This window comes from Procambarus clarkii, chromosome 11 (assembly GCF_040958095.1).
Source record: "Procambarus clarkii isolate CNS0578487 chromosome 11, FALCON_Pclarkii_2.0, whole genome shotgun sequence".
NCBI classification, from domain to species: Eukaryota; Metazoa; Arthropoda; class Malacostraca; order Decapoda; family Cambaridae; genus Procambarus; species Procambarus clarkii.
The window spans coordinates 41,440,184-41,451,902 of record NC_091160.1 but is presented as its reverse complement, the minus strand read 5'-3'; the positions used below and the strand labels follow the sequence as shown (position 1 = coordinate 41,451,902).

General features: G+C 49.3%; 3 protein-coding genes across 3 annotated transcripts; all 3 read left to right on the top strand.

Moving 5' to 3' along the window:
• The first annotated feature begins 843 nt into the window (after nucleotides 1-843).
• Nucleotides 844-7,462, top strand: LOC138363683 (fibroin heavy chain-like). Its single transcript, XM_069323064.1, has 3 exons — nucleotides 844-1,021; nucleotides 3,998-6,204; nucleotides 7,274-7,462. The coding sequence occupies exons 1-3, from the start codon at nucleotides 844-846 to the stop codon at nucleotides 7,460-7,462; spliced, it is 2,574 nt and encodes an 857-aa protein (XP_069179165.1).
• Nucleotides 7,463-7,470: 8 nt separating this feature from the next.
• LOC138363682 (uncharacterized) lies at nucleotides 7,471-8,208 on the top strand. The gene has a single exon (XM_069323063.1). It carries the CDS (start codon nucleotides 7,471-7,473, stop codon nucleotides 8,206-8,208), a length of 738 nt encoding a protein of 245 aa, XP_069179164.1.
• Nucleotides 8,209-9,966: 1,758 nt separating this feature from the next.
• Nucleotides 9,967-10,881, top strand: LOC123758225 (uncharacterized). The gene has a single exon (XM_045742348.1). It carries the CDS (start codon nucleotides 9,967-9,969, stop codon nucleotides 10,879-10,881), a length of 915 nt encoding a protein of 304 aa, XP_045598304.1.
• The last annotated feature ends 838 nt before the right edge of the window (nucleotides 10,882-11,719 follow it).

The window sequence follows — 11,719 nt, the reverse complement described above, 5'->3', positions numbered from 1 at the left end:
CCTGGCTTGGTTCACCTTGGATTATCTCCTTGCTTCAGGCAACCTGGGAGACCTCCAGGCAACCTGGGAGACCTCCAGGCAACCTGGGAGACCTCCAGGCAACCTGGGAGACCTCCAGGCAACCTGGGAGACCTTAAGGCAATATTGGAGACCTCCAGGCAACATGGGAGACCTCCAGGCAATATTGGAGACCTCCAGGCAACATGGGAGACCTCCAGGCAATATTGGAGACCTCCAGGCAACATGGGAGACCTCCAGGCAACATGGGAGACCTCCAGGCAATATTGGAGACCTCCAGGCAACATGGGAGACCTCCAGGCAATATTGGAGACCACCAGGCAACATGGGGGACCTCCAGGCAACATGGGAGACCTCCAGGCAACATAGGAGACCTCCAGGCAACATGGGAGACCTCCAGGCAATATTGGAGACCTCCAGGCAACATGGGGGATCACCAGGCAACATGGGGGACCTCCAGGCAACATAGGAGACCTCCAGGCAACATGGGAGACCTACAGGCAACATGGGAGACCTCCAGGCAACATGGGGGACCTCCAGGCAACATAGGAGACCTCCAGGCAACATGGGAGACCTCCAGGCAACATAGGAGACCTCCAGGCAACATGGGAGACCTCCAGGCAACATGGGAGACCTCCAGGCAACATGGGAGACCTCCAGGCAACATGGGAGACCTCCAGGCAACATAGGAGACCTCCAGACAACATGGGAGACCTCCAGGCAACATGGAAGACCTCCAGGCAACATGGGAGACCTCCAGGCAACATGGGAGACCTCCAGGCAACATAGGAGACCTCCAGGCAACATGGGAGACCTCCAGGCAACATGGGGAACCTCCAGGCAACATGGGAGACCTCCAGGCAATATTGGAGACCTCCAGGCAACATGGGAGACCTCCAGGCAATATTGGAGACCTCCAGGCAACATAGGAGACCTCCAGGCAACATAGGAGACCTCCACACCCGTCCTGGCATCGAAATTTCCCAGCTGATAAGGAGGTATTGTCAGAAGCGGCAAAGATAAGAAGCTAACTACGACAGCCGCGCTAATCCATCTTATCTCTCCCTGGCCAGCTGGTGATGGGGGAAGAATGGGGGGGGAGAGACATGGGGGGAAATAGGGAATAGGGAGAGAGAGAGAGGACATAGGTGGAGGACTAGAGGGTGAGACAATCGCTGCCAATAGGTACAATTCTTTTGACCATGACTCCGGTACAGGAGCAGACGACTGCTGACTCCGGTACAGGAGCAGACGACTGCTGACTCCGGTACTGGAGCAGACGACTGCTGACTCCGGTACTGGAGCAGACGACTGCTTACTCCGGTACTGGAGCAGACGACTGCTGACTCCGGTACAGGAGCAGACGACTGCTGACTCCGGTACAGGAGCAGACGACTGCTGACTCCGGTACAGGAGCAGACGACTGCTGACTCCGGTACAGGAGCAGACGACTGCTGACTCCGGTACAGGAGCAGACGACTGCTGACTCCGGTACAGGAGCAGACGACTGCTGACTCCGGTACTGGAGCAGACGACTGCTTACTCCGGTACTGGAGCAGACGACTGCTGACTCCGGTACAGGAGCAGACGACTGCTGACTCCGGTACAGGAGCAGACGACTGCTGACTCCGGTACAGGAGCAGACGACTGCTGACTCCGGTACAGGAGCAGACGACTGCTGACTCCGGTACAGGAGCAGACGACTGCTGACTCCGGTACAGGAGCAGACGACTGCTGACTCCGGTACTGGAGCAGACGACTGCTGACTCCGGTACAGGAGCAGACGACTGCTGACTCCGGTACAGGAGCAGACGACTGCTGACTCCGGTACAGGAGCAGACGACTCCTGACTCCGGTACAGGAGCAGACGACTGCTGACTCCGGTACAGGAGCAGACGACTGCTGACTCCGGTACAGGAGCAGACGACTGCTGACTCCGGTACAGGAGCAGACGACTGCTGACTCCGGTACAGGAGCAGACGACTGCTGACTCCGGTACAGGAGCAGACGACTGCTGACTCCGGTACAGGAGCAGACGACTGCTGACTCCGGTACTGGAGCAGACGACTGCTGACTCCGGTACTGGAGCCACAGTGTAAACATTGAAACTACAGTCACTTGGTGTATTTATGAGAAGGTCTTTGGAGCAGTGCGGTGGGATTGAACCTGCGTCCTGGAGCCGTCCCGCCAGACGCTATAATCCCCTCTGTGCTTATCCCAAGGTGTGCATCCTGTGTGAGAGATTGCTGGGAAACACACCTTGATAGCATTCATCGGACACTCAGGTAATATAATTGTATTTTGGTACGTTTATCGTTAGGGAAAAACCATCTAAAATTGGACGTTTGTGACATGCCCCCCCCCCCTGCTCCCTCCAACCCCCCCCCCTGCTCCCTCCACCCCTCCCCCCTCCTCAGTGAGCTAAACCGGTTTGCAGGACCGAAACAGCTTGGGCTTAATCAGGTTCACGGATGAAGTTCTTGTATTCTTGATTCCTTCAACTTGAGCAGTTCTCGCAATACGGGACTCGAACCCCGGTCTGCTGTACCTGAGGGGCCGCTAACCCTGTAGTGGCCACGACGAGGACAGGACGCCGGCGGCTTGTCGTAGATCACCAAGAGACACTACCTACCACTCCGTCATAAATCTAACCAACTAACTCAACCGGAAACTAACCCAAACACCCCACCTAACCTACCGACCCCGAGGCATAGAAAACGGGGATATTTGTGAGGGGTGTACGTGTCATAGTAGGCTGCATTTGTGACGTTGATCGCCAGAACGTACAAAACACGACCTACTGTTGTGTTCAACGTGACGTTCATCTACACTCTCGTTCATGTTCCAAGGTCCACACAGTGTTGGAAGGTTTGGAGGGAGGAGTGTTGCAAGGTTCACACAGTGTTGCAAGGTTTGGAGGGAGGAGTGTTGCAAGGTTCACACAGTGTTGGAAGGTTTGGAGGGAGGATTGTTGCAAGGTCCACACAGTGTTGGAAGGTTTGGAGGGAGGAGTGTTGCAAGGTTCACACAGTGTTGGAAGGTTTGGAGGGAGGATTGTTGCAAGGTTCACACAGTGTTGGAAGGTTTGGAGGGAGGAGTGTTGCAAGGTTCACACAGTGTTGGAAGGTTTGGAGGGAGGAGTGTTGCAAGGTTCACACAGTGTTGGAAGGTTTGGAGGGAGGAGTGTTGCAAGGTTTACACAGTGTTGGAAGGTTTGGAGGGAGGAGTGTTGCAAGGTTCAGAGGGAGGATTGTTGCAAGGTTCAGAGGGAGGATTGTTGCAAGGTTCAGAGGGAGGATTGTTGCAAGGTTCAGAGGGAGGATTGTTGCAAGGTTCAGAGGGAGGATTGTTGCAAGGTTCAGAAGGAGGATTGTTGCAAGGTTCAGAGGGAGGATTGTTGCAAGGTTCAGAGGGAGGATTGTTGCAAGGTTCAGAAGGAGGATTGTTGCAAGGTTCAGAGGGAGGATTGTTGCAAGGTTCAGAGGGAGGATTGTTGCAAGGTTCAGTGGTAGGATTGTTGCAAGGTTCGAAATGATGATTGTTGCAAGGTTCAGAGGTAGGATTGTTGCAAGGTTCAGAGGGAGGATTGTTGCAAGGTTCAGAGGCAGGATTGTTGCAAGGTTCGAAATGATGATTGTTGCAAGGTTCAGAGGTAGGATTGTTGCAATGTTCAGAGGGAGGATTGTTGCAAGGTTCAGAAGGAGGATTGTTGCAAGGTTCAGAGGGAGGATTGTTGCAAGGTTCAGAAGGAGGATTGTTGCAAGGTTCAGGGGAGGATTGTTGCAAGGTTCAGAGGGAGGATTGTTGCAAGGTTCAGAAGGAGGATTGTTGCAAGGTTCAGAGGGAGGATTGTTGCAAGGTTCAGAGGGATGATTGTTGCAAGGTTCAGTGGTAGGATTGTTGCAAGGTTCAGAGGGAGGATTGTTGCAAGGTTCAGTGGTATGATTGTTGCAAGGTTCAGTGGTATGATTGTTGCAAGGCTCAGAGGGAGGATTGTTGCAAGGTTCAGTGGTAGGATTGTTGCAAGGTTCAGAGGGAGAATTATTGCAAGGTTCAGAAGGAGGATTGTTGCAAGGTTCAGAGGGAGGATTGTTGCAAGGTTCAGAGGGAGGATTGTTGCAAGGTTCAGAGGGAGGATTGTTGCAAGGTTCAGGGGGAGGATTGTTGCAAGGTTCAGAGGGAGGATTGTTGCAAGGTTCAGAGGGAGGATTGTTGCAAGGTTCAGAGGGAGGATTGTTGCAAGGTTCAGAGGGAGGATTGTTGCAAGGTTCAGAGGGAGGATTGTTGCAAGGTTCAGAGGGAGAATTATTGCAAGGTTCAGAAGGAGGATTGTTGCAAGGTTCAGAGGGAGGATTGTTGCAAGGTTCAGAGGGAGGATTGTTGCAAGGTTCAGGGGGAGGATTGTTGCAAGGTTCAGAGGGAGGATTGTTGCAAGGTTCAGAGGGAGGATTGTTGCAAGGTTCAGGGGGAGGATTGTTGCAAGGTTCAGAGGGAGGATTGTTGCAAGGTTCAGAAGGAGGATTGTTGCAAGGTTCAGAGGCAGGATTGTTGCAAGGTTCAGAGGCAGGATTGTTGCAAGGTTCAGAGGCAGGATTGTTGCAAGGTTCAGAGGCAGGATTGTTGCAAGGTTCAGAGGCAGGATTGTTGCAAGGTTCAGAGGCAGGATTGTTGCAAGGTTCAGAGGCAGGATTGTTGCAAGGTTCAGAGGCAGGATTGTTGCAAGGTTCAGAGGCAGGATTGTTGCAAGGTTCAGAGGCAGGATTGTTGCAAGGTTCAGAGGCAGGATTGTTGCAAGGTTCAGAGGCAGGATTGTTGCAAGGTTCAGAGGCAGGATTGTTGCAAGGTTCAGAGGCAGGATTGTTGCAAGGTTCAGAGGCAGGATTGTTGCAAGGTTCAGAGGCAGGATTGTTGCAAGGTTCAGAGGCAGGATTGTTGCAAGGTTCAGAGGCAGGATTGTTGCAAGGTTCAGAGGCAGGATTGTTGCAAGGTTCAGAGGTAGGATTGTTGCAAGGTTCAGTGGTAGGATTGTTGCAAGGTTCAGAGGTAGGATTGTTGCAAGGTTCAGTGGTAGGATTGTTGCAAGGTTCAGAGGTAGGACTGTTGCAAGGTTCAGAGGGAGGATTGTTGCAAGGTTCAGAGGGAGGATTGTTGCAAGGTTCAGAGGGAGGATTGTTGCAAGGTTCAGAGGGAGGATTGTTGCAAGGTTCAGAGGGAGGATTGTTGCAAGGTTCAGAGGGAGGATTGTTGCAAGGTTCAGAGGGAGGATTGTTGCAAGGTTCAGTGGTAGGATTGTTGCAAGGTTCAGAGGCAGGATTGTTGCAAGGTTCAGAGGTAGGATTGTTGCAAGGTTCAGTGGTAGGATTGTTGCAAGGTTCAGAGGCAGGATTGTTGCAAGGTTCAGTGGTAGGATTGTTGCAAGGTTCAGAGGGAGGATTGTTGCAAGGTTCAGAGGTAGGATTGTTGCAAGGTTCAGTGGTAGGATTGTTGCAAGGTTCAGAGGGAGGATTGTTGCAAGGTTTAGAGGCAGGATTGTTGCAAGGTTCAGTGGTAGGATTGTTGCAAGGTTCAGAGGGAGGATTGTTGCAAGGTTCAGTGGTAGGATTGTTGCAAGGTTCAGAGGCAGGATTGTTGCAAGGTTCAGAGGGAGGATTGTTGCAAGGTTCAGAGGGAGGATTGTTGCAAGGTTCAGAGGTAGGATTGTTGCAAGGTTCAGTGGTAGGATTGTTGCAAGGTTCAGTGGTAGGATTGTTGCAAGGTTCAGTGGGAGGACTGTTGCAAGGTTCAGAGGGAGGACTGTTGCAAGGTTCAGAGGGAGGATTGTTGCAAGGTTCAGAGGGAGGATTGTTGCAAGGTTCAGAGGGAGGACTGTTGCAAGGTTCAGAAGGAGGATTGTTGCAAGGTTCAGAGGGAGGATTGTTGCAAGGTTCAGAGGGAGGACTGTTGCAAGGTTCAGAGGGAGGATTGTTGCAAGGTTCAGAGGGAGGACTGTTGCAAGGTTCAGAGGGAGGATTGTTGCAAGGTTCAGAGGGAGGATTGTTGCAAGGTTCAGAGGCAGGATTGTTGCAAGGTTCAGTGGTAGGATTGTTGCAAGGTTCAGAGGGAGGACTGTTGCAAGGTTCAGAGGGAGGATTGTTGCAAGGTTCAGAGGCAGGATTGTTGCAAGGTTCAGAGGCAGGATTGTATAAGGTAGTAATTCATGGACTAGGAGAAGTATTGTGGAGGGACCAGCGGAGACATGTCAGTGGTTAACACAAATATTGAGGTCATACAAAGGGATCGAACCCGCGACTCAACACTCCCCAGACATGTAGCTAGGAGGAAATATTGCGGGATCGAACTTCAGTGACAATATCACGGACATCTTGTCACAGTTTTGTTACATTGTTGCACTCATTGGTGCACGAGGAGCTGGTCGGCCGAGCGGACAGCACGCTGGACTTGTGATCCTGTGGTCCTGGGTTCGATCCCGGGCGTCGGCGAGAAACAATGGGCAGAGTTTCTTTCACCCTGTGCCCCTGTTACCTAGCAGTAAAATAGGTACCTGGGTGTTAGTCAGCTGTCACGGGCTGCTTCCTGGGGGTGGAGGCCTGGTCGAGGACCGGGCCGCGGGGACACTAAAGCCCCGAAATCCCAAGATATCCCCAAGAAGAAGAATCCAGTTGTATTAGCGAGAGACGAACCACAGTTCTTGGGTCCCGCCTCTTAATCGTCTGATGTATAGATTTAATCCACATTTGTAACTATATATATTTATCTGTCTTTATATACCCTCTCTAATCCCCTTAGTATTTTGTATGTGGTGATCATGTGCTAAATTATAATCTGATAATGTCTGCCCTGTCTACTCCCCCTAACTATTTTCTATGTGGTGATCATGTCTCCCCCATGTTACATCTCTCTCCTATGTGGAACAGAACTAGTCCACTGTTTCAGTCACGCCAAGACAGATCTTGCAACATTGATCAATGATGCATACGTGCATGAGGGCGCGCGCGGCGGGCACTCCCACCCCGCTGACGGCTCTGGGAATCGAACCCCGAGGACAGGGCGGGGTGTCGAGGGTAGAGCATCCATCACCAAGCTGTCAACTGCCTTGTTGCACCGATAACCTGTCCAGTTGACGGCTCACAGCTGTCCTCCTCATGCTTGACTCATTAATTGACCGTTTTGCCCGCGGAAATGGGTCTATTAGGGGCGGAAATGGGTATATTAGGGGCAGAAATGGGTATATTAGGGGCAGAAATGGGTATATTAGGGGGCGGAAATGGGTCTATTAGAGGGCGGAAATGGGTCTATTAGGGGCGGATTGGGTATATTAGGGGCAGAAATGGGTATATTAGAGGCAGAAATGGGTATATTTGGGGCAGAAATGGGTATATTAGGGGCGGAAATGGGTCTATTAGGGGCGGAAATGGGTATATTAGGGGCGGATTGGGTATATTAGGGGCGGAAATGGGTATATTAGGGGCGGAAATGGGTATATTAGGGGCGGAAATGGGTATATTAGGGGCGGAAATGGGTATATTAGGGGCGGAAATGGGTATATTAGGGGCAGAAATGGGTATATTAGGGGCGGAAATGGGTATATTAGGGGCGGAAATGGGTACATTAGAGGCGGAAATGGGTATATTAGTGGCGGAAATGGGTATATTAGTGGCGGAAATGGGTATATTAGTGGCGGAAATGGGTATATTAGGGGCGGAAATGGGTATATTAGGGGCGGAAATGGGTATATTAGTGGCGGAAATGGGTATATTAGTGGCGGAAATGGGTATATTAGGGGCAGAAATGGGTATATTAGTGGCGGAAATGGGTATATTAGGGGCAGAAATGGGTATATTAGGGGCGGAAATGGGTACATTAGATTCGGAAATGGGTATATTAGGGGCGGAAATGGGTCTATTAGGGGCGGAAATGGGTCTATTAGGGGCGGAAATGGGTCTATTAGGGGCGGAAATGGGTATATTAGGGGCGGAAATGGGTCTATTAGGGGCGGAAATGGGTCTATTAGGGGCGGAAATGGGTCTATTAGGGGCGGAAATGGGTATATTAGGGGCGGAAATGGGTATATTAGGGGCGGAAATGGGTATATTAGGGGCGGAAATGGGTATATTAGGGGCGGAAATGGGTATATTAGGGGCGGAAATGGGTCTTACGCGAAAACACCATCACATTTTTTACATTCTCTAGCACTAATGACCATTGACCTCAAATAGCCTATATGGGGGAGGGGCTGTTTAGACTCGCAGGCTTGTCAGGCTAAACTAGTTCCCTGTCAACCTATCCTAACGACCTGAATAGTTCAATACCTCGAGAGATAACTCAAGATAACTCACGATAACTCAACAGGGGACAGGTTGCCATATCAATATATAAACAGGCAACCAATTCCATTAATGCCATTCAGGCTCAATTGGCAATTAAAGTCTCTAACGACTGAGGCAACGCGAAAAGGGGCAAAAAAAAAAAAAAGGGTGGCTGAAACCGGTTTGAGTTTACAAAGTTGTAGTTGTGATTATTTGATGGCTGGTGTTAGTTCATGAGTGACAAGCTTGACCTGTCAGGGTGTCAGGCTGCTCTCTGATAGATGATCTACCGTCCACTCGTCATCTACCCCCCTTCCTATCACCAACGTCCATGTACGAATTCGAATTTTATTGTTAATCACCTTTCTTTTGACATTCAATATGAGCAGCATGCACCAGAATGCAATTTCGGTGTTATAAATCCGTTAAAATTCGTTACAATTCGTTAAAAATCCATTAAAAATCCGTTAAAAATCCATTAAAAATCCGTTAAAATCGGTTACAATTCGTTAAAATCAGTTACAATCCGTTAAAATCGGTTACAATTCGTTAAAATCAGTTACAATCCGTTAAAATCGGTTACAATTCGTTAAAATCCGTTAAAATTCGTTAAAAACCGTTACAATTCGTTAAAATCTGTTTAAAATCCTTTAAAATCAGTTACAATTCGTTAAAAAACGTTAAATTCGTTAAACCCGTTAAAACTTGTTAAAAATTCGTTACAATTCGTTAAAAATCCGTTAAACCTAAAATGTACCAGTAACACTAAAAGCAACGAAATACTGACGTTGTCTATGCATCGGCCTGGATAGGTTAGGAGGGTTGCTTGGGACCGTACGCTTCTGGCTAGACAGAAAGTGGAGAAGTGGAAGTGGAGCTGCTTCCACTTCTGGAGTGGAAAATTTAAGAGGACGATAAATAAATGATAGTTTACACGTCACTTTAGGGCTCAAAGGATAGGTTTACACGTCACTTGAGGGCTCAAAGGATAGGTTTACACATCACTTGAGGGCTCAAAGGATAGGTTTACACATCACTTGCTAGCCCAAAGGACAGGTTTACACATCACTTGCTAACCCAAAGGATAGGTTTAAAGCGTCCACTACCCCTCTAGGGTCTACCCATCAGGAGCAGGTAACCCAACTGACCACTGGAGGTACCTGGGGGTACCCACCTGGTGGCCAGGTACCAGGTATAGTCTACCTGCAGTACCCAGAGTTACCTAACTGCCCCTCTTCCCTTTTAACCCACGGCTAACTACCCGTCTACTTACCTTTCTCCCCTTCTGTCTGTCTGTCTAGTGTTCCCTCCATCTGTCTCCACTTCCCAATGTTCCAATGAGAATATACGATTAATGCTTCTATATGCTTCTATGTGCTTCTATATGGTTCTATGTGCTTCTATATGGTTCTATGTGATTCTATGTGCTTCTATATGCTTCTATGTGCTTCTATGTGCTTCTATGTGCTTCTATATGGTTCTATATGGTTCTATGTGCTTCTATGTGCTTCTATATGGTTCTATGTGCTTCTATGTGCTTCTATGTGCTTCTATATGGTTCTATGTGCTTCTATGTGCTTCTATGTGCTTCTATGTGCTTCTATGTGCTTCTATGTGCTTCTATGTGCTTCTATATGGTTCTATGGGCTTCTATATGGTTCTATATGGTTCTATGTGCTTCTATATGGTTCTAAATGCTTCTATGGGCTTCTATATGGTTCTATATGGTTCTATGTGCTTCTATATGGTTCTAAATGCTTCTATGGGCTTCTATATGGTTCTATATGGTTCTATGTGCTTCTATGTGCTTCTATATGGTTCTATGTGCTTCTATATGGTTCTATATGGTTCTATGGGCTTCTATATGGTTCTATATGGTTCTATGTGCTTCTATATGGTTCTAAATGCTTCTATGGGCTTCTATATGGTTCTATATGGTTCTATGTGCTTCTATATGGTTCTATATGGTTCTATGTGCTTCTATATGGTTCTAAATGCTTCTATGGGCTTCTATATGGTTCTATGGGCTTCTATATGGTTCTATGTGCTTCTATATGGTTCTAAATGCTTCTATGGGCTTCTATATGGTTCTATATGGTTCTATGGGCTTCTATATGGTTCTATGTGCTTCTATATGGTTCTAAATGCTTCTATGGGCTTCTATATGGTTCTATATGGTTCTATGGGCTTCTATATGGTTCTATATGGTTCTATGTGCTTCTATATGGTTCTATGTGCTTCTATATGGTTCTATGTGCTTCTATATGGTTCTATGTGCTTCTATATGGCTCTATATGGTTCTATGTGCTTCTATATGGTTCTATATGGTTCTATGTGCTTCTATATGGTTCTAAATGCTTCTATGGGCTTCTATATGGTTCTATATGGTTCTATGGGCTTCTATATGGTTCTATGGGCTTCTATATGGTTCTATATGGTTCTATGGGCTTCTATATGGTTCTATGTGCTTCTATATGGTTCTAAATGCTTCTATGGGCTTCTATATGGTTCTATATGGTTCTATGTGCTTCTATATACTTCTATAATGAATATATAGGGCCCCCACAAGAGCAGCACCCCCACAAGAGCAGCACCCCCCACAAGAGCAGCACCCCCACAAGAGCAGCACCCCCACAAGGACCCCCACAAGAGCAGCACCCCCACAAGAGCAGCACCCCCACAAGAGCAGCACCCCCACAAGAGCAGCACCCCCACAAGAGCAGCACCCCCCACAAGAGCAGCACCCCCACAAGAGCAGCACCCCCACAAGAGCAGCACCCCCACAAGGACCCCCACAAGAGCAGCACCCCCACAAGGACCCCCACAAGAGCAGCACCCCCACAAGGACCCCCACAAGAGCAGCACCCCCACAAGGACCCCCACAAGAGCAGCAACCCCACAGGAGCAGCAACCCCACAAGAGCAGCACCCCCACAAGAGCAGCACCCCCACAAGAGCAGCACCCCCACAAGGACCCCCACAAGAGCAGCACCCCCACAAGGACCCCCACAAGAGCAGCACCCCCACAAGGACTCCCACAAGAGCAGCAACCCCACAAGAGCAGCAACCCCACAAGAGCAGCACCCCCACAAGGACCCCCACAATAGCAGCACCCCCACAATAGCAGCACCCCCACAAGGACCCCCACAAGAGCAGCACCCCCACAAGAGCAGCAACCCCACAAGAGCTGCACCCCCACAAGGACCCCCACAAGAGCAGCACCCCCACAAGAGCAGCACCCCCACAAGAGCAGCACCCCCACAAGAGCAGCAACCCCACAAGAGCAGCACCCCCACAAGAGCAGCACCCCCACAAGAGCAGCACCCCCACAAGAGCAGCAACCCCACAAGAGCAGCACCCCCACAAGGACCCCCACAAGAGCAGCACCCCCACAAG

Bases quoted from the DNA above. Each gene is read 5' to 3' on its own strand.
- LOC138363682 (XM_069323063.1), top strand. From the start codon at position 7,471: ATGGGTATATTAGGGGCGGAAATGGGTATATTAGGGGCGGAAATGGGT.
- LOC138363683 (XM_069323064.1), top strand. From the start codon at position 844: ATGGGGAACCTCCAGGCAACATGGGAGACCTCCAGGCAATATTGGAGA. The intron at 1,022-3,997 runs GTCAGAAGCGGC...GATTGTTGCAAG, and splicing joins CCAGCTGATAAGGAGGTATT to GCTCAGAGGGAGGATTGTTG. The intron at 6,205-7,273 runs GTAGTAATTCAT...TGGGTATATTAG, and splicing joins CAGAGGCAGGATTGTATAAG to GGGGCGGAAATGGGTCTATT.
- LOC123758225 (XM_045742348.1), top strand. From the start codon at position 9,967: ATGGGCTTCTATATGGTTCTATATGGTTCTATGTGCTTCTATATGGTT.